The sequence below is a fragment of the Cydia pomonella genome, chromosome 23, assembly GCF_033807575.1.
Source record: "Cydia pomonella isolate Wapato2018A chromosome 23, ilCydPomo1, whole genome shotgun sequence".
In the NCBI taxonomy this organism is placed as follows: Eukaryota; Metazoa; Arthropoda; class Insecta; order Lepidoptera; family Tortricidae; genus Cydia; species Cydia pomonella.
The window spans coordinates 5,037,386-5,061,025 of record NC_084725.1 but is presented as its reverse complement, the minus strand read 5'-3'; the positions used below and the strand labels follow the sequence as shown (position 1 = coordinate 5,061,025).

Below are 23,640 nucleotides of genomic sequence, written 5' to 3'. Positions count from 1 at the left end.
AATGAGCTATGCAATACTTTACTTGGACATTGTGAAACAGGGGCCCTAAGTGTACATTTTATTGTATTTATATCTTTCGTATTTTTATTTTGACAGTTTTTGTCAAAATCATGATCAAGAAAATGTCCATTTTTATTCTTTGCCATTATGATTCCTGTTTTAATAGGTAATTTTATCTATTGAAAGGAATGTGATGTGTTGTTTTAGGACATTCGAACAAAATTGAACAGAATTGTGCTTTTTCTGCTCTTGGACAGGGAAGGAAATAAAATCAGTAAATAATTGTAATGTACACAATTTATTCATATCGTATGTTTCTTATACAAAGATAATAAATTGTAAATTTTTAATTCGCGGTCCGAATAAATAAATACTTAGTTTTACTCCTCTCAGTCCTATCACATGCCCTCAGGGCAATACTAGGAGTAACTTACAAACGAACTGCAATACTTCAACTAGCCTTCTTAGGATTCAATACGATTAGCTCTGTGGCCCTAGAAAATGTTCCCGACCCCTGACTCCACCAACTATTCTATAATATACAAAATGTACGCTTTGCGTCCTTCAAGGTAAAAATCAGCGGTCGCAAACATTCTCCAGACTGACTTGTATTACAATTGGTGTTGTGAAATCGCTTTTTAATAAATGTACAAAAATATTATATAATTTTAGGTAGCTATTTTAGGTAGGTATGTATTGTCAAAGGCACTGGTAATCTTAATCTGAATATTCAATACAATCTGAGATATAATAGGATAGGTTTAAAACTGTAGACAATCTTACAGATATAATAGCGATTTCAGGACAGCTATTCAGACATTTTTTTGGTTTGGAACTAGTTCCGATTTGAGAAAGACTATACAATAAGAGTTTATAAATAACTATCTTGTTGGGACTTACACTACTTAGATCAAACTTATAATTAGAACTTAGAAGAACATAGTCTTTAGCCATCGATTCTGCTAGCGAGTCTTCGAAAAGATGAAACATATCTACTACGCTTACTTTAATTACATATACATAGCTCACCACTAAAAATGCAACTTGTTTATATCTATCACTGAGTAGATAGGTCTGATCTGGTCGAAAAGTCTAACCGATTCTTTCTACACTAACATCGACACAACATCTACTAGGAAGGATTATAGGCGGAAACCGCCGCAGCTGCGCTTCATACAAATATATAAATCTCTTTACAACGTGGTAACTTCACCTACGGGGAGGGTAGAAGAGTTTGTACGAGTAGTCCGACTGGCGCGGCGCGGTTCAGGCGCGTGCGCACGTAAACGCTCAGTGCTCCAGCGTGCGTTTGTTCTGATGCATCATGTTTTTAAGCGTCGCGACCTCCGTCGCGAGCCGCGCGAGTTCCGCTTTGAGATGCGCATCTTCTTCTTCCCCGAGCCTGTCCTCGGGACGCTGCGGCCTGTATTCCGCTCCCAACGAAATACCAGAGTCACGCTCGTCGCTGGAACCTTCACCGTCCCAGGATGGCGAGGACCGGGGACCGGGCTCTTGTTTGATGTGCTGGAGAGATAGCAAGGCGCTGGCGACGTCTTTGTCTCCAAGGTGGCTCTTGTGCCGCAGTTTGAGTGGCAAGCAATTGTTTTCGGGGGCGTACTGCTCGGTGGTCTCATCGCCGGAGCCGGAGAGGGAGGATAGTTCGTATGGAGACGGCGCGCGGCGGCGGTTGGAGAGGTTGAGGACTGAGCCTGGCGGCTCGTAGTGGGCAGGGTGGGGGTAGTACGATTCAGGGGCGGGGAGTCGCTCCTGGTATGGCTCGGGAGCGCGCTGGGGTACGGGGGAAGGTGGCGATGCTGGCGGCAGAGATGCAGGCGGCGGTGGGGGCGGAGCGGGGAAGATCGCGCTGTTCGACAGCTTGCTCCTCTTCGTCACGCATAAAACTTGGTCACATGTTGGCAAGGTTGCGAGCACCTGATCGATGCTGATGAGGTTTTCGCCGCAGATCCCGTATTTCTCCTTAATGGCGTCCAGCTGCGCTTTGAGTACGTGGTTTTCCTTGGACAGTTCGACGACGCGTTGTTCGAGAACCATGTCGTTGAAGCGGCGTTTTTCACGGGAGCGCTTGGCGGCCTCGTTGTTGCGACGCCGACGGTCCCAGTAGCCATCATCCTTCTTGTTATCAGGGATGAATTCTCTTTGCTTGCGCTGTCCGAAGAAGTCCTTGCGGTTCTTGTAATCGAAGTCTGAGGGGTAGTTGTTAGGGTCTCCCGAGGGACCGTTGGAGTTCTGGTCCATTGGGAAGTGCGGGGAGACGGACAGTCTCCCGCGGGCTTGAGGGGGCGCGCGGAGTGGCATCGGGGCGGGGCCAAGGGCCGGAGCGGTGCTCAGAAGCTGCTGCTGACTCAGGATGAACTCAGCGACCATGTTGCGGCGGACTAAGCCTGGGCCGCACGGGTCTTCAATGTGGTCCTGCAACAACAGAAACGAAAAATGAGTAAACGTTGCACTTGTCTAAATAGCTGCTATTACAGTGGTTATGTGGTTACAAAACGTTGCAAAAATGCTGTCGTAAGATCCTCGCCCGCACGAGGCTCCTTGTGAAACCAGTTGCCACACGCCTTTACTCCTTCAGCCTCATTAATAAATCGTATTTCCTAACCTTTGTTACACAAAACCGATTTAAAGGTTAACTTTTCAGTAAGACTTCCGAATCTAATCGTGCAATTTTAACGCATCACTTCAATTTATGACTAAATAATTACTTAAGAAACAATCGCAATACGCTTGTCTTTCTAAGCTGAAAAAGTTACGAAGGAAACTTACAAAATTAACACGTCTATATTAAACAAGTTTCGGCTCCATATTTGAATTTATAACGTTATTTCACATCCGTTCTTAACACAGTTTATTTACCAAACTATAACAAATATTTATTTGCCTGTTTTAGACGTATTTTATTTAGACTATTTTTAGATCGAGAATATTTCTGATCCTAATTTTCTCCGCACGCCACTAACCATGTGAACAACTGGATAAGTCTAAACTACAGTTTCCGTCGAGTGTCGCAACAAGTCACGTTGGCAGCAGCGTGTGCGCAGATCGAACGTTAGCATTATGCTATTACAATTATCGATTGATTTCATGTCGTTAACCTCTAACTCAGCTGATTCTATAATCTGTGACACACATAATTATTGAAGAAGTATTCTGAACGCTAGAGTTGGACTAAGTGAACTCTGCATTTACAAAGACAACGTGTAATAATGTCGTCACTACGTCAAATCCCTATGAATAACGTTTATAAGTCCACTCCCTAAGTTTGCTCTATTCTAATCGGTGCAAAGTTAGATTAGACAGACTCTAAAACAACTGCAGGATGTATAAACGATACACCAAATCGCTTATCGATGGTGTTATCCAATAAAACAATGGAATCACTAATAATTGGCTATTGTGCGATTACGCGCGTCCGTTTTTTTATGGAAATGTTAAAACAATCCCGCGCCAATCTGTAACTAGTACTAAAATTTAAAAAAGGAAGGGAAAAGTCATTCACGTTCCATTACACGCGGATGTTTTCTTTAAATCATCTCATAATGCTAAAATATACTCATCCTCCTAAATTAGATTGTTTTCTTTATAATTTGACGAATTTATACACGATCCTAGGGTTATTATACTAATGTATACGTGAAAACGAGGCTTATACAACCGTGGATTGGGTACCTATTAATAGTGACCCGATTTGAAATTACTATTAATCTGATATTAATTCGTTTTGTGTTTATAAGCTATATATAGACAAAAACGTGACGTAAATCTGAAGCAGTAAGTCTTATATTATAAATTTATAACTATACAATAAAAATATAGATATGTTCGATTTTGATGTTAGATTATATACTCATTTTATTTAAATTTGCGACTTAATTATTAAAATGGTCATGCTTTATTTTCATTGAATTTGCTCTTAAAAAGCATTGACTCAAAAACGATGTAACTGAACGCATCCTTTACCAGAGTTCAAAGACAATGTGAGTTTTTTTTTCACCGGCACCGTGTTGTCGGATCGGTGTCAGTGGGCTGACCCGCGGCCCACTTGCGAACCGTTACGCCTAACTGTTCCAAATCGAGCCAACTCTAATTGTGCGCCATTGTACTCGAAATGTCAGTTTAATTACAGTTTTTTTAGTTAATCACATTGAAAGAGATTATAAAAAATTAGGTAAAATTAAATTCATAAACTCTAGAATTGCTTCATTAATGCAAATACCATTCGTTGGCTTAACTATATTCCATTTAAACTTGACCGTTACATAAATGTTAAAGAGTAACGGTATCAATTCCAAGTTCAAAAATGAATTATTAATTTTAAATAAATGTTTTTCAATCGAAATAATTTATAAATTAATGAAGTTTATCGCGAACGGTAGACCGTCCGACATTTGCTTTCGATAAAAAATCCCGTAGTTGCGGAATTTACGCCTCGGGGCACACAGTTAAACCATGGACAAAAGAAAAACACATGGATAGTATAAAGCTGAGTATACACTTGTTACTTTTTGTAATTGCTACAGACAGCGATGAGCAGTTACTACTTAGCACCAATGAGTAACCAATACGGTCCATGCCGTTAGAAAAACAGTTTAAATCTCTATGACCGGTAAACGGCTTGTGAACGTGCCAAAAATGACAACATGGTGTTTATGGTTAAATTACGCAAGTTATATGGTTAAATGTAGCTGTTAGAAGTTATGTCAAATTGGCGAGTTATTTTGATTTAATGACGTTTGATGCGACTTTTTGGTAACTACGTTATTTCAAGTTCTACTAAAACTTTAAAACAGTGTTGACATTTTGATCTACGAAATACCTAAAAATTGAACAAATGTACCTTTGCCAATCTGTCCTAAGAATCATTTCATTTCATTTATTTCATGCAAAAAACCATTCATTATTCATATAATCATTCATTCATAAATCATATTTTAATACTATTACTCAAAGGCTTAAGGACATTGTAGGATCTGAATTTTCTTACATGCTGTGTCAAACTGCGTACAATGTTAAAAAAAAAACATACACGCAAATTATCTATGGATCTTTTGGCGCGAAAAGTTAACCTTTTAAATGGCGGCGTCATGCGGCCAGTGCGCGACTGTTGAACCGCCGGACCACGGTCAATGCCGGCGGTAACGGTTACACAACACTGGTTCTTACTAATCAACTTTCTTCCGTTACCCGAATCTGGGACCGTACGGTACACGTTTACGGTTTTTTCGGGCCCCGTAATTCTGTTACGACACAGCTATTATTATTTCGTCACTGCGATTCTAATGTATTTTCGTCAAGGCTAAGTTTAGTAAGCGTTGGGTAAAACGACTTCGCAATTAGTTTTAATGTTTATGTTATTATGTAAATGGACCTTCAATGTGTTTATGTTTGTATCTTGGAAGCTCCCCATGATAATATATAAAAAAGTTCATTCCATATCGGTCTGTGTCATGTGTATGTTATGTAGACCATAGATGTGTTCTTATCTGTATCTTGCGACCTTGGGATCTCCCCATGATAATATTGAAAATATTTTCATCCCATATCGGTCTGTGTCATGTTTATTTTAACGTTAATCTAATCATTAACCGTTTACGCAACTTATAACGACAGTTAATAAAGTTCATGTTAGCAATTAACTTGTTTTATGATGTCATAATGTAATCAGTCAATAATAACAACACTATTTATGTTTCGTAATGCCACACGTTAAAGAGACGTGGAGTTTTATCTTTATTATTGCTCATAATGTCAAATAAAACGCAGTTTCTTTGTAACTAATGATAATAAAATCAGGACATTGCGTTAGAAAAACTAAATTTAATTGATAGATCATGACCCAAATGTTGTGCGGCTAACGCAATTTTTAATTTAGAACTCACTATTTGTACCTGTTGGCACCATAGCAATATTTATGCTTGAAAATGCAGTATGAAATTAATAGATTAAAATGTTGAATAAAAAAAAACCTGAGTTGTTTATGCTCGATGAATCAGCAAACTTGCTTATAAACTCGAAAAAATGCGAAATACACAGATAGATAACTAGAACCTTACATAAACCTAGGCTCTAATCACTAATGACCAGGTTGCCAGGACACGTGTGCCCAGGTCACGCGGCCCCCGGCACGTGCACTCCTCACGTTGCCTTGCGCAACTCTAGGGCGCTTCGTTATGTAAACACAAACGTGACCTTTTATTTCATTAACTGAGTCCTTGACCGTGGGTGGTTGATTTGGGCTGATTTACTTCCTATCGCTTCAAAAAGAGGTACAGTTGTCGTTTTGCCTCTACGACGCATTTTCGCTACATATCGGGAAACCCATGTTATCGGCTACGACCGTAGCTCAGCGGTGAATGTGTTAAAACTTAATCAACTCATTCAGAGTGAGATTGTGGGATCGTTGTTTAGCTGTTAATAATAAAAACTTGTGACGTCGGCTGAAAAATACGTATAAAGGAAAACAATAAACGTGATATTTGCTTGGAAATCTTTGAAGGTGTCCTTGAACGCGAATATTGCGTCTTAATTCACTGATTTGGACTAGTTCCCAAGTATTAAATAAAAACTAAAAATAGAATAAAGTCCGCTCATAAAATAAGGCAAATATATTTTTATCATCGTCTTTTGTAGTAAATATAAGTATGCTTTTGGTCTCGATAAAGACAATGGTTTAGATTTGGACTAGTTTTGAAGCGACAGATAAGAAAATTTGTAAAAGATTGTCTTTAAATTCGATGTTTCTTTGTACTGGTAATTTCTTTTGTTACTAGCTTATTTGTGTTTATAGTACAAAAGGCTCTATTTATAATAACAATAAATGCACTTGACCTTAGTTTAAACACTAGACTGTCCGCCATCTTGGAAAAAGTAGAGAAAGTAGTACAGCGGTAACTTTCCACTCGCAGAGATTGCGCGAAGTAGGCCGCCGCCATCTTACCGCTCAAGTGCAAAGCTAATTAAATAAGGAAACGATTCTAAGGAAGCTAAAAAACCAGCTATGGAAGCTATGAAATAAAACTATTTAAACGATTATGTCGCGTATAATGAATTTAAAATACATCCCGACATTTCGAACCCTTTACTGCGTTCGTGGTCAACGGATGGGTAACGTACGGGTAATAGTTTTATTTCATGAATAAGTATCGCGGTTACCGAAGACAATATTATGAGATAATCTAGTATCAGTATCTATTAATGGCGCCATCTCTTCATTGTCTATATCAAGTTATGGCGATTTGCGAACGCTTACATAACCGATGTTTTGTCTATGTCGATTCCTGCGTCGAAGGAGTTTGGCGTGTACCGAATAGCGTGTACTTGACCGATTTTCGCGTTAAGACCTGATTCAACATCGGTTTATTTCGGTGCGGCCTCTGTCGGTCGCTGCGATAATGCTTTGGTGTCAAGGCTGCGTGGCGTAACAATGAATTAAATCGGGACTCGTGTCAGGGTTCTTCCTATATTCCCGAGGATCTCTGTTCAGTGTTTACCTCCTTATCGTTGTCCTACTTGGGTGACCTTGCTCCACACCTGCTAATTACAAGTATTAAGAAACACTTAACCTATTTAGCCGTTCTAGATTCCTCGAAATGATATTTCAACTAGTTACGTAAGCAGGCATGTTCCTAATGACTCCTGACTCATCTCTTTGTTGCTATTATAGGTGTAACTTACAATCGTCAGAATTACCTTAAGCATTAGTAATTTATGAGTCAAACAGATAATACTAATAACACTCAGTGGTCTATTTACTCTTTCAGGCGTCGTCCTAATACAACGCGACTACGCGAACATCGCAAGTTCGCGCGAATTTTATTCGTGCGAACGCGCGATCAAACATGAAACTCGAATAGGTGTCCTAATTCTCAATGGCGCGACCAATTAGTACACCTGTTCGAGTTCAATATGCGTTCGCGCGAGTAAAATTCGCGCGAACTTGCGATAATCGCGTAGTTGCGTTGTATTAGGACGACCCCTCAGCTATGCCTTTCGCGGTGGGGTGATATGTAGCACGAAAACTATTACCAGATATATAGATACATAGGTAATAGGTATGTCACTTGAATGTTCATGTCATAATTCATTTTATTTCAAAATGTCGTTTAAAACAAGAGCGCAACTTCGATAGTTAAAACGCAAATTTGTTCGTGTTTCTTTGAAAGCGGCAATAAAACCCAATAGAGATTATAAATATTTCAGCGTCCCAATTTCGTAACGCGTATTGTCGCAATGTACACGTGCGTGTATGTAGGTTACATGCAAGATAAAAAAAATAGGTCAAGTTATCTCCATTTGTCCTCGCACGAATGAAATTATCGCGATGTACTTATGTAACGCTGATGATACAGAGTTTTTGTTGCGTGATTCGGTTACTTCGATATGAAGGTTACTTTGCTGGTTGCTCGAGTTATGTCATTAATTAGATCATTAATTATAACTAAGCATCTATTAGTTGCATATAGCTCAAGGCAAAGGTACAGAGCGTTATAAAACTTTTTTTCTCTCTAAGAAAGAGTACCTAAACAGATGTGTCTAAATACATAATACAAGGTTAATTCAAATACTGATCTTTTTACATTTCCGTGTACCGGATCAAAATGCATACGACCTCAGCAGTTCCGGCCGGCCTTGCCAGTAGTTCCTGATTACATCATCTAATAAAATTTATCATTAGAATACTTACAGACACACAATTGTTTATCATATCGCTCGTCATTGATATGACTCAAATGTGACGAGTAATAAACTTTGTAGATACACGTCTTATATCGTATAATTCAACTTCGCGTAAAACAAAAGAACTAATGTTCTAATTTCAAACGCTAGACGTTTAGATAGGATAGTTTACTTTAGAACGCATTCATTTTGAGTTGGGGCGTTATGATGTCGCGTACTGCGTTCGAAACAAAAGACAAGCAGTGTTCTAAATTGAACTTTCAATTCTGGACTCTAGTAAGTAATGATGACAGTTGATTTTTGAACGCTTCAGATTATAGTTGGGACGTTTCGAAGTGGCGTAGTTAAGGCGCAGTATATGTGTTGGGTTGCGGGGAGTTGTGCAACAGGGCCGTTGCGTCATGCCGTGACATAGACCGAACTGACCTTTAGTCAATCGATCGACATTGTTTTGAAGCTTGGCTTGTATGCAGATAACTCGTTCGGAATTCACCATTCTATATTTTATTATTTAGCGCCGCTGTTTAATTGTTTATATCTTCAATGTGTGTTTATTTATAGCGTTTCTGCGTACATTACTGCAACACATGCGTTTTTCCGTTGTAATGTTGCTTCAAATGCGCAAAAAAATATTATTTGTGCAATAATTTAAATAATTAAATGTTAGTACAAAAGTAACTCAAATAAAAATCATACTTTTTTATAAGACTATTCAATATTTATATAAAATATTTTGAAGCTTCAAACTATCGACATAATATTAATAAAATTGCCTTTAAATATTCATCACCCATAAACTCTTATTTAAATGAAATCTAAAAACATAAAACTGCCTAGTGCCTAGCCAACAATAGCTTCAATTGAAAAAGTATAAATGCACCTATTATTGTTGTAAAACCATTTCCACACTAGTTTGCACGGCATGCAATTTTTTTGACATATTCTAGTTTCCGCAGGCGAATGCGCGGGCCTTGGACCACTTGAAACTTGCGACAATGGCTTGCGACAGCGTCGGCTTGCGACACCGACGCGCAACAATTAACCGAACGTATTCAAATTTCGAACGAGATCGATTGTTTTACTGTTTATGCTTTTTGAATTTCGAATGTATCAGCCGTTAAATTAAAAAAAGCGTTAGTCGCCAGTTTTAAATCTACCGTCATTTTTGCTAGTTTATTTTATATTTACCGGTTTTATAGCAGCGTTTTACCTTACAATAAAACGCTTATTAAGCGAAATACCTTATTCACTGCACTATTCGGTTCACTGCAAACATTAAATAGGCTTAAATTCAAATAACGGTACAGAAGCTTAATATGCACTTTGCGGATTATCATAAAGATTACTTTAATATTGTGCATATTATCAGGCAACGACTTTAGCATTGTATCAGTCATATTTTTCGATCTCTATCATGTTATTGACATGATTGCACACTAAACAGCGCAATTTAAACAAAAATAACGTTGGCGTAAACATTTTGCGTCAACAAAAGTAACAAGTGAGGAAGAAAAACAGAAAACACGGTAACGGACAAAAACACGGTAGAATCAGAAAAGCGAACGTTCTGGCGAATACGAAAGATACGTTACGTTTGGGACGATCTTGGCAAGGCGTGAGTAAACAAAAATTGGACGGAGTCATTGACTCGCGCGATGAAGTCAGATTTCGACCAGGAAATTCTGACTCAGACTTTTATTAGTCATTTATTTAAATTTCATGGAAGCTAATCGTGAGAAAAATCGTTAGACGCGGTTTGATATTTTTTTTGCAAAAATTTGTTTTGTCTATTTTGTGATTTTTTTTTTTAACTGACTTTTAGAATTTTGCTGACTATTTTAACTTATTCTGTGAATTTCATAAAAATATTTAATATTTTTTTTTATTAGATTATTTAAAATTTTATTCTACTAACCACAGTAGAAATTCATTGTTTGCAACCGTTTTGTAACCATTCCAAATTTTGTCTGATTTTTTTTTCAAATTGTGCAAAAAAATACTTACAAAAATATTTGCGGTATTAAAAGTCCTCGGGTATTATCCAAACAGTGGGAACAATTGCATAATCCACTTAAAGGACACTGGCTGGTTCACAGTTTTCAGTAATAACAAAGTATTTTTCACTTCAAATCCACAATCACAATACGATATGGGCACTAGTATAGCTCTTGGTACGAGGGATACGTGTTGCTTCTGCGATGTCAAGCGAACGACTGACTATTGTAGTGAGGTCGGCCGAGTCGGCGGCTGGCACGCACACTACCGCGCTGTTTCATTGTGTGGGTCAGCGCGGCTGTAGTAGTAAATGTGGTAGTGTGCGTTATATTTACGTAACGTACAGTAATCACTGTGATGAGCATCCGATTTTTTTCATTTGAGTCATTTGTTTTTTTTTAATGATAAGGCTTGGTAGCTCGGGTTTTGGCCGTTTAGTCAATGTTTGTGCGATATTGTAAATTACCTATGTTGCAAAATACGGTAAATAAATGTTATGAATTATGCGGTTAGTTTATTTTAGAATGATTTTATTGAAAATAAAATGGATTTGTAAGTTTAATTATAAAAGTAATTATAAACTAATAATTAAGAAACAGCAAGCTCATTTTATTGCCCTTTAGTATGAAACTTATACTTATAATATTTTTTACTTTTTTGTGAGAATAAAGGCAGAATTATCACTGAAACTGAAAGATATTGACATCATTGTAGTTGTAGGATTTCGGGATATATTATGTCTCAAATATAATTATATATTTAAACTTACGTCTTTGATTTACATACCTACTAAACTACATACTAATATCAGGCAGTGAAAATAGTACATTACGATACAAGTGCGAAAAATAGGAAATTTGAAACGAGTGGCGATAAATTAAAACACGACCGAAGGGAGTGTTTTAAATCGACACGAGTTGCGAATTACCTATTCGCACATGTATCGTACAACGTTTTACAGTACATATGGCATTTTAAATGTCGACACAGTAACGTAATATGCTAATTTTCGCACTAGTGCGGTAAAGTAGCACCATATGTACTGTAAAATACGTTAACCAGAGCAGAGCTCGATACCTATCATTTACTTAAAATAATGTTCAAATCATAGTATAATCGCTTTTATATGACAAAAGGCTAGTAAGTAGCTCTATAACCATTAATTTGATAACGGTTGTATAAAAACATGTTAACGTTATACACGTATTATTTACCGTACATGTACCAGGGGATTAGAACTAATAAGGCGGTAACCGTCTGACCTCATAGAAATTATAGGTTACTCATAGACGTGCTACGGCGTAGTGGGTCTCACGTAGGCCTTCTACGCCGTAGACGTTACGATGACTCATAATACTCCAGTCGAAAAAGGCTGTAACTGCATCTAAAATTGCAATGACATATGCTCTTTTAAAACTGGTACCCTGGTGTGTTTTCCGCGAACTGTTTTGCTACTAAAATGTTGACATTGCGTAATGCTTTTTTATCAAATGATAAGTAAAGTGTAGGTGCAAGTCATTTTATGTTAATGATTCATAGTATGTACTAAAATAATTATTAGTATAGTGTAACATATTAAATATAAGAGCTATCGATTGCACATCATATCAAATCATGTGTGTTCAGTGAAAATTGAACGTTTTAGGGAAATATCTACCACATTTTAGATATTTTTTATTTTTTGACCGTGAAACATTTTTTGAATAAACATAATTTTGACGACCGGTCTGGCCTAGTGGGTAGTGATAGTGACCCTGCCTATAAAGCCGATGGTCCTGGGTTCGATGTGTGATGAGCACAGTTCAATTGTATCAGAGTTATTTGTTCCTGAGTCATGAATGTTTTCTATGTAGTAAGTAGTAATACTTAAAGTATTTGTATATTATATATATCGTTGTCTGATCTGAGTACCTGCAATACAAGCTTTCTTGGCTTAGCGTGGGACTTAGTCAATTTGTTTAAGGATGTCTCTATAATATTTATTTATTTTTTATTATTATTATTTATAATATATTCTTGGCATTTATTTACGGCAAATGATCGTAATTTTTTCTCTTAAGTTTAGTTGGCTGGTAGAATTGAGTTGTTTCGTCAAGTTGGCTGGTAGAATTGACTTTTAAGTGATGATTTTGAATGATAAAAATTAATAACGTTTATTTGAGTTTGATTTGTAATGTTTTACAGTTAATATTTTCCTCTCGTTGGTGTGTTGTAAAATATTGTGTTTCACTTGCTTACAAAGTTTGTTTAACCCTCGCAACGCTCAATATTCCATTTTTAGGGTTCCGTACCCAAAGGGTAAAACGGGACCCTCTTATTAAGACTCCGCTGTTCGTCCGTCCGTCTGTCACCAGGCTGTCTGTCACAGTTGAAATTTTCACAGATGATGTATTTTTGTTGCCGCTGATAACAACAAATACTAAAAAAATTCGGAACCCTCGGTGGGCGAGTCCGAATCGCACTTGTCCGGTTTTTAGAATGATCCGTCGCTCGCTACGCTCGTGGTTCAATATTTGAAGTTTTCATTTGCTCGGGTAACAATATTAGTACGATGAATTAAACAAGACCTTTGCCCCTTGTAAACCAAATAACTAAGTTTTATTTATTTATTTTCCCCAAAAGTTCCATAGAATTAATTAAATTGTTACCTAGAACCTACTACATATACGCTTAGTACCACGAACCATATTGAAAACAAGGGGAATAATCCATTATACGTAATAAACTCCACTTGTTGACATATGTCCCAGTTCTACCTAACATACGTCATACATCGTCACTATTATGAGGTATTTATTATAAAACTTAATGGTCGACTTTGGACCTTAAACACGTCATCATAAAGTATGATTCACTTAAAACACTGGTAAAGTATGATTACAATGATAAAAATTGTCGCTTGCTGTTCAAATTTAAACCTTATAATAACTTTCGGAAGATACATCTTAAGTGCTTTGTAGTTTGTCGACAACATTCTCATCTGGGTTATAACCACGAAAATCGAAGTTCGTAAATTTTGAGCAACTATCTCTGACACTCCAATTACGCCTTAATTGGAGTAAAAGAAAAAGACGCCCGATATTTGCGGACTTCGGTGTTCGCTTTCGGTGGTGAAAATGTACTTTTTCTCCAATATGCTCGGAAATGTTCATCTTATTGTAGCAAAAATAGTACGGGTAGTTCTTCGTTATGGTCAAAATCAAATTTAAAAAATTCAAACCATTATTGTAGTGTTTTAGCGGACGGGAAATTATTACTGTATTGTTTTTTACTTTTTAAAAACATGTATCGACTGAGAAAAACACAAACAGCCAATGAATATAGCCGCGGGCTGCGTCTACATGACGCGGTCAGCATCATTTCAAGCTATAGGATAGAGTCGTGTAACGACGGCGTGTATGATCGTGCGAATACTGCTTAATAAAATCAAAGACTATATAACTTTTATATTTTTTAAGGATCCCATGCGTGCAAATACAGCTTATATTGCACAATTAAATTGAATGAGCGAATATTGAATGGTACTGAATGGTAGAATAGTTGTGCCTTTAACTTTTAAAAAATAATTAAAGAGGGAATTTTTTTTGACGTTTTCGATGTGAAGGTTCGATTTGAGTGCTGGTTGATGCTTAAATTATGATTCTTTTACCTGATTTCCTGGCATGTTTGGAGAAAAGCACTATATATGCCTCGGCAGGAACTGCAATTCGTGGATTCGCTCTACAATAAAATACTATTGCAATCCTCCTTTGTGGGTGTTTATTATATTAGACATTTCTACGAGTTTACAATATAAACACGTTCTGTCAAATAAAACAATAATTATGCGTGCGTGTTGAGATATTTTTGAGCACCCTGACCGCCCTGATATATATGATGGCGACTGTAATACATTCAGTCACTAGGAATACATATATAAAGTAAATGATTTAAAATTTAAAACAAGGATATGGTTATATCAGAAAATTTATGATGGAAAATTCGACACAAAAAATGTCCTGCGTGTTCTAACTTATATCATAAGACACTTACATAAATACATTATTTATATATGAATACATATATTCATATCAGTGATTTTCGAAGACATACTGGCACCTGATTTTTTTTGTAAGTTACATTAAAGAAAGATTTTGGTGTTTTCAAACGAAAGGGAACCTTAAAGGCATTGGGTGCTTATGCTACAGTCGTCAACAGATATATCGGAGCGACCGAGGTGCTCATAAATATCTGAGCACGGCTCTATTGTCAAGGCGTTAGAGTGCGTGTTCAGATATTTTTGAGCACATTGGTCGCTCTGATATATCTGATGGCGTTACAATATGTTGAACGTGTAGTGCTAAAGTAGTTCTAAGAGACCCATTACAAGGTCGATTTTGGTTTGGCACAATCATTGTTGTTGGGTTTTTGATCGTCACGTGTGTGTAGATTCACGTGATTCTAGAAGATTTAGAATCTGAATTAGAATATCTAATTTTGGAATGGTTTCGGTAAAAGAAATAAGTAAAGTCAGTCTTAAATATAATAGCTTTTCTAAGCATTTGACACATAACCTAGAATCTGTAGGAAGGTTGATTGTTTGAACTATTAAAATATATTATTATATTAAAATATTATAGGACATTATTACACAAATTGATTAAGTCCCTCAGTAAGCTCAATAAGGCTTGTGTTGGGGGTACTTAGACAACGATATATATAATTTATTTTATTTTTTTATTTATTTAAGCTTTATTGCACAATATAACAAATAAAGTACAAATGGCGAACTTAATGCCTAAAGGCATTCTCTACCAGTCAACCATCAGGCTAAACAGAAACAGTAGTACGTGCAGGCATTAAACAAAAAAAAAACAGAATAAGTAACTTAAAACAAGCAAAATAGCGATAAATAATATATACTAACGGTTATAAACTTACATAAATATACTATAAATAAATATACATACATATATATTAATTTATGTACCCAGTGCAAAAAATACTATGACTACGAAGGACAATTAACCAGAGAGCTTGTCGAAAAAGTGCTTGCGCAACATACGCTTAAAGGAGAGCTTGGTTTGAGCCTTTCTGATGTTGAGTGGGAGATCATTCCAAAGCCGGATCGCCTGAACGGTAAAGGAGTTAGAGACAAAACCAGAACTGTGACAAGGAACAGTAAGCTTGAGACTACGGGACTCGCGAAGGGTGCAACCTGTTCGGGCAGTTATAAAATGAAATTTGGATCTGAGATAGTCGGGTGCTGTTGGATCGAATAAAACAGAGTATAGTGTGCACAAAATTCGCAACGATCTACGTTCACGAACAGGGAGCCAGTTAAGCCGACGGCGATATGCAGATATGTGGTCATATTTACGGAGTCCGAAAATAAATCTGATGCTATTATTAAGAAGCCGATCTAGTTTGTTCAGAGAAACTTGTGTGATATTCGTGTAACATACATCAGCATAATCTACAATAGGTAATACAAGAGCCTGAACAAGGAGCACCTTAGTGCCAATCGGAAGGAAGTGCTTAAGCCGGTATAGGGCTCTAAGTGTGTTAGTGACCCGGCGACATACGTCCGACACCTGCGGTTCCCACGTCAGGCCGCTGTCAAGAATCAACCCCAGGTTCCTCACCTGTGATGCCAGTGGTACAGGAGTATCCTCGAACACAACAGGAGGCAAGTGAGCAATGTCGGCCATGGAGAGTAAGCGGGGACTTCCTAGAACAATAGCCTGGCATTTGGACGGATTCACGGAAATGCCGAAACAACGGGACCAAGCAGAAATGCGATTCAAGTCCTCGTTGATTTTCGCTATAGCAAAATCCAGATCTTTAATACTACTATGGGCGTACAATTGCAAGTCATCGGCGTAAAGATGGTAAGAGCATGCAATGTGAGACGCAATCAAATTCATAAATATATAAATATTTACAAATACTTAAATACATAGAAAACACCCATGACTCAGGAACAAATATCCATGCTCATCACACGAATAAATGCCCTTACCAGGATTTGAACCCGGGACCATCAGCTTCGTAGGCAGGGTCACTACCCACTAGGCCAAACCGGTCGTCAAAACTATTAACAATCAACATATATTTGTAGACATTGATATGCTTAAATAAAACATTTGAGTATGTAAACTGTTGATAATATGGTTTTTCTTAAAAGAGTGCAAGATTACGAAGTGAATAAATTTGCCAATTCTTTTTTATAAACGTTTGTAGTTGTGTACCAGTCGCCATCAGATATATCGTAGCGGCTAAGGAGCTCAAAAATATCTGAGCACGCACTCTAACGCCTTGGCAATAGAGACGTGTTCAGATACTAGTGAGCCCTTTGGCCGCTCCGATATATCTTAGCGACTGTACAATTCACAAAAACGTATAAAATTAATGGTAATATTTTTTTGTAAACAATGACAAAGTAAATAGTGACTTAATGAGTTATCAAACCTTACATCATATTCCAAAGGTAAAATAATGATGATTTAAGCATGCAGCGTGCAGCTTATCTATAAATTATCAATTTAAATATACCACCAATATAACATAAACAAGTACCAAGTAAATATATAAAACACATTTTACGTAGAAGATATTAAAATAAACTTAACGTACAGTCTACAGTCCCAGAGGCAGTGCGAGTCGGACTCGCCCATGAAGGCTTCCGTTTATGACGTATTAAAAAAACTGCTTACTAGATCTCGTTGAAACCAATTTTCGGTGGAAGTTTGCATGGTAATGTATATCATATATTTTTTTAGTTTTGTTATTCTGTTATTTTAGAAGTTACAGGGGGGGGGGGGGGGGGGGACACATTTTACCACTTTGGAAGTGTCTCTCGCGCAAACTTATATTAGAAACCTCAATATCATTTTTGAAGACCTATCCATAGATACCCTACACGTATGGGTTTGATGAATAAATAGAGTTACGTATAAGTATGTGTATGTATATTTTTTTGCTGCATGTAAATGAAATATTAAACTGCATGTAAAAAAAGAGAATTAATAAAAGGCTTATTTATTTATTTATTATGTCAGGTGCAAGACGTTGGACACGTCATTACCAAATTAAAATGGAGCTGGGTGGGACATGTTGCCAGGCAGAGTGATGGCAGGCGGGCCAAAATGTTAATTGAATAGTGGCCGCTTTCAAACGAAAGCAGTGCCTGGCGTCCGTTGGTTCATTGGGTGGACGACATAAGGAAGATTGCGGGTCACTTCTGGATGAGATTGGCTCAGGACCGGGATAAGAGGCGTACTGGAAGAGAGGCGTATGCTCAGCAGCGGGCGATAAAAGGCTGATATGATGATGATAAGTGTGTTATAGAAATAATATGGCTACGCTAGCCTTTATTAGATAAAGCAAATGAAGAATGTAGATTGTTATTGTTCTTCCTAAGTACGTAAGTCCTGTCACGAAATGATTCGATCCAGTCGACCTTGGACTGTATACTTCGTGTTGACGTAATGATACCTATTTTCTGTTTAGTCATACACTACATTACATACTTCATTAAATTCAAATAATAGTACATTACGATACAAGTGCGAAAAATAGGAAATTCGAAACGAGTGGCGATAAATTAAAACACGACCGAAGGGAGTGTTTTAAATCGACACGAGTTGCGAATTACCTATTCGCACATGTATCGTACAACGTTTTACAGTACATATGGCCCTTTAAATGTTCGACACAGTAACGTAATATGCTACTTCTCGCACTAGTGCTATAAAGTAGCCCCATATGTACTGTAATATATATATTGTACTTGTCATACCAAAATTCTTGACAGAAGACAGCTTTCCAGTATTTTCTACTGCTTAGGATTTCCCCACCTAAATCACTCTGTAGGTATAATTGATTGAGTCCAGTTGGTACCTTTACTAACATGATTGAGTGACGTCATCTATTCTATTCGATGTTTGACTTAACGCGATTGAGACGTCATATGACCGGTTCTGGGATTGCCCGCCATTTATTAATGTTATGTAATATCTATTAGAAGTTGTCTTAAGTGTTAGCTATTATAGTAATTGGAAAATTCGTATTTTTATCCACACAGTCACTTCTATGAATGTCACTACCGCCACAGTAACTTAAGGTAAATAGGTTTTATGTCAAAAATTAAATTTTTGATACAAGCATTTATCGCCGACAGTACTTTTATTTTAACATTCAACTAGTTAATACTCGTCAATACAATTTTAACAAACCCAAACACAATGAATCTGCGTTATTTTATCATACTTATAATTCCTATGACCACCTCCGGACTCCGGACCTATTGACTCGAACAAATATATTACAAATTAAGTAAGCTTGTAAAAAGTTAAATTATAAAGACCCACTTGTTTGTAAATTAAACCAAAACCATACCTATTATTAACCTTTCGTCGGTGTTAGATAGGGATTTCATTATCATGCTTCTTTATTATCTTGATTTTGACCGAATTATTCTCTCCGACCGCGTAGTCCGACAGACCTCAACTTTAACTTTTTAACTTCAACATTTATTCAGCAAATAGGCCACTTTAAAAAAAGCAAATCAATAATTATAAAATAAAATTAACTGAAAATATCAATTCTAACTAGTACTTGTCCGACATATCGAACGACAAAGAATTTTAATTCCTCGCTGTTCGATCACTCGGACTATAACGAATTTTGATGGAATGAAACTGAAAATTGATCATGGTTCGACAGTCAAACTAAGTGGGATTTTAGAGTTCCCCGTTGTTCGACGGTCGGACTAAGTGAAGTTTTATGTTTCCTCGGAGTCGTAGTTCTTTGAATTAAGTATAATCATTGGATCGGACCAAGTGCAATTTGGGTTTTCCTCGTGGTTTGGCGATCGAACTAAGTGGAAATTTAGAATTCTTCGTGGTTCGATGGTCGAACTAAGTAGAATATAAAATTCCTTATTCTGAGTGGTCGGACAAAACTGTCGGACCACGCGGCCGGAGCGGAATTTTTCAGTCATCATTCGAGAACAATATTTTCTACTCTTCACGGCGCAACCGAGGTTTGAACCTATGGTTTCACACACATACAACTAGGGAATAAATAAGCTGAAAACGCTGGTTCAATTCCGGCCTTGGCTGCCGGACTCACTTTTTCTTTGGTATATGACATGACATTTATTTTAGTTTATCACTACACAAATCCCAAAGGTTAAATTATATGTTTATGAGGTCATCGATTAATAATTCATCACTGAAAGAAAAAAACAAATTAACCTATGACGTCATTCTATACGATAGTGGTGGTTTTCTTGTGAGTGGGTGAAGAAGGGATGGGTGTCAGAATGATGAATGAGTAAGGGGTGTAATCATTTATTCATATAAATAGTTCTAACAGCAACACGTTTAACTGTACATCTTTTTAGGGTTTTGTAGTCACCTAGAAACTCTTATAGTTTCGCCATGTCCGTCCGTCCTCGGCTTTGCTCCGTGATCATTAGTGCTAGAAAGCTACAATTTGGCATGTATACATAAATCATGCATGGAATCAGAACGGTAAAATAAAAACTTAAAAAAATATATTTTCTGGTACCTCCCATACTAAAGTATATTTTTTGAATTTTTTTTTGGCATAGACCAAATAGTGTGGGGTATCGTTGGATAGGTCTTTCGAATCAGGTTCTTCAAAAACCATTTTTTGGTAAAGTTAATATTATAGGAGATAATCGCTCTGAAAGATAAAAAATATGTGTTCCTTAATAACTTTTGAACCATGGGTCCAAAAAATATGAAAAAATTCGTGAAACAAAAGCTTAGTAAATACTTTCAATGAAAACTATAGCGAACTGAATCGATCTAGCCGTTTTTGAATTATTGCAAAAATGTCTTTTTTTTTTGTAAAAAGACGTACAAAGAGCTGCGGAACTGCCCTTATGCTTGTAATGTACATGATTTTTACTAATTCATAGCCCTCGTTTGCCCTGTTCTGACAGAATGGTAACTATGAAACCCTACACTGAGCATGGCCCGACATGCTCTTGTCCGGTTTTTATTTAATGATACAGGAGGCAAACGAGCAGACGAATCGCCTGATGGTAAGCGATTAGCGTCGCCCATGGACCCGCAACATCAGAGGGGTTGCAAGGGCGTTGCTGGCCATTAAGATGTTAGTACGCTCTATTCTTGAAGGTTCGAAGGATGTATCGGTCCGGAAATACCGCGGGAGACACTTCATTCCACAGAGGAAGTTTCTGGAGAAATGCACAGTTGAGGACTGTCAAACATCGGTGGACCTTACAACTTTACAATAAGGTTTAATGTCAGTAAGTGTGGGCGATTATTCATTTTATTTAAGGCCTATGATGCTGACAGTGGCGGGCCAAGACAAAAATGTTATGTGGGCAAGGTACATTTAGCGAGGCCCTCTGGTGTCGCAAGAAATAACGACGATTTTTACGTTGTGTCCGAGATATACTTATTATTTGAGGCGCGAGGCCCCTCGGACCGCGAGGCCGTAGGCGGTGGCCCACGTCGCCCACCTTGCTAACCTACCGCCGGCTCTAGATGCTGATATCTGGCTGCTGCATGGAGAGTTTTCATTTGTACTAATGCAGTGAAGACAGCAAATATGAGAAATGGATTTAATCAAAATGAATACGTTAGAAATTTAAAATGAATACCGAAAAACTAATGTTACCTAAGTTTTAAAATTTGGGCGAATACAAATATTCGTATTTGAGTGCTTTATATTAAACATTTTGAAGTGGTAATTTTATTTATATAGTTTTATAATATTTAAACCACTTACTCCGCAGTAGTGAGGTTGATTAGCAATTCGTATTATGGTTTCTTCCCAAACAAAATATAGGTATTTAGGTTACCATAATATTATGTTACATACGTTACATAACTTCATTGTTACAATATTGACAGGCATGTAAAATTCCACGTACCTCACCTTGAAGTACTCGAATACAAAACAAGTTACATAACATATCCTTATGTATAGGTATTTTGTGGCAAATAGTGACAAACAAACCCATGCATGAGGTTTTTGCGACGACATTATACATTATGTAGTTATTTAATGCAGGATTGTATTTTGATATTATTCGATATTTTAGAATCGTTTATATCAGGGATGGCGAATTATTGCTCAGAAGATAAAATGTATGTTCGTGAATTAAATCTTGATTTTGGGTTATGAATGTTATGATCTTATGATACAATAGACAAAAAATAAGGTTAAAAGTTTGAATATTTATTATACATATCTCAGGCGTAGGTACCAATGTTTGGCACCCCTGATATATGTGGTTACGTGGTCGATCTGTTTTTGTGACCCAAGTAAATTTATTTCTGCTTATATTAGATATGGTCTTTTTCGACTTATTTTTATAAAATGGTTTATTTATTGGGTTACGTGAAGTGTGTTTATACATATTTAACATCAGTTCAAGGGGATAAAATGATGGAAAAAAACGTCCTAGAGACGACCTACAATGAATCGTACGAGTTATATAAAATTTTAGTTTAGATCAGTGTTACCAGGTCAGCGGAAGAGAACTATCGTATTTGAGTGTCAAAACTATCTTACCGTTGGAAAAAATATCGTACGCCTATCAAAAAGGCAGAACCCTTAAAAATTCTAGAAAAATAAGCTTATATTTATAATCAGAGATAAGGCAATTTTCGACTAAATTGCGCAATAATCAGTTTTATATTTGTGTACTTTTGTTATAGATCCAAAATTGCGACATTTTAAATTTAAGCCAAGGAGCCAAATACCCAAAAGATGCTAATTTTAGCCTATTTATGAAAGAAAGTGTCATAATATATTTTGCGTCAATTACTAGACTTTTTAGGTGGCATTGCAAATTATCGTACATTGTACGACAATTATCGTACGTCAGGCAACACTGGTTTAGATTCTAGGCGTCAATATCAGTGCGTCACGCTCACACTCAGAGCATTTCCAGATTGTCCGATACGATATCGAATGTCGGATATGACAACAAAGAAGCAATATGTAAAAAAGTACATTTTAATGTATTTTATACAATATTTTAATTTGTGTTATTTTAAGTAGGAACTATATAAATGTAGGTTTAGTAGTGATTATATATAAATTATATACTGAAATAAATGTCATATACGAAGAGAAAGTGACCATGGCCTCCAGTAATGGCTCCTCTACATGATGGCCCAGCGTAGGCCAGTCCTAGGGACGCATTTATGCGTTAGAGGGAGCAAATGATATTGCTATCTCATTTCACCGCATAGCTGCGTCCCTTGGACTGCCCTACGCTGGGCCATCGTGTCGAGGAGCCATAAAGCCGAGAGGTACTGGCACCTACCAGAGGGACGCTGGTTCAATTCGTCCTTAGCACTGGAGGTCTTGGACACTTTCTCTTCGTATATGACATTTATTTCGGTTTTTTTATACAATACATTTAATTGTTTTTTGTTCCAAAGATATAGTTAATACAATAATAAAAGGACTGCCTATCCTATATTGGGTCAGATAATGTGATAACGCTCTTACTGTGCTGCGCAGTTACTTGCATGTTCATGTGACTCACTGTTATAATTATTGGTTTTTTATCAAAATCTTCCAATTTCTCGCAAATTGGTATCACCGTGTCCGGATCCGGCATACTAATTAAATTCCATCAAATCTAACTCCAGGCGTACTGTAATTGGAATAAAATTTAATTGTTTTTGATAATGTTATTTGCTAGAATGAAACACGAAGCTTATTTATTAATAAGTGTTTTTAAAGATATAATATTAATGATTCTTCTAAAATGACTATTGTCTGGTTAGGGGAGAAGTGGCTTGAAGGAGCTAGGTTTTTAAGGAACCACTTACATCTGCCGTATTTTCATAGTGAAATTTGAATGTTGATGACGAAAAATTTGTGTTTTCATTTAAAAATATAAACTCATACAAAGTTCATTCCGAAATCACAAAAATAATGCAAGTGGTA

The 23,640-nt window shown here is 36.9% G+C and overlaps 1 protein-coding gene across 1 annotated transcript; it reads right to left on the bottom strand.

Moving 5' to 3' along the window:
• Positions 1 to 279: 279 nt before the first annotated feature.
• LOC133530766 (nuclear factor interleukin-3-regulated protein) lies at positions 280 to 10,924 on the bottom strand. Its single transcript, XM_061868834.1, has 2 exons — positions 10,699 to 10,924; positions 280 to 2,430 (listed from the first exon to the last, which is right to left on the bottom strand). The coding sequence occupies exon 2, from the start codon at positions 2,383 to 2,385 to the stop codon at positions 1,291 to 1,293; it is 1,095 nt and encodes a 364-aa protein (XP_061724818.1). The 5' UTR covers positions 2,386 to 2,430; positions 10,699 to 10,924; the 3' UTR covers positions 280 to 1,290.
• Between the last annotated feature and the right edge of the window lie 12,716 nt (positions 10,925 to 23,640).

What these genes read in the sequence shown, in the direction of transcription:
- LOC133530766 (XM_061868834.1), bottom strand. Translation starts at nt 2,385, where the DNA reads ATGGTCGCTGAGTTCATCCTGAGTCAGCAGCAGCTTCTGAGCACCGCT.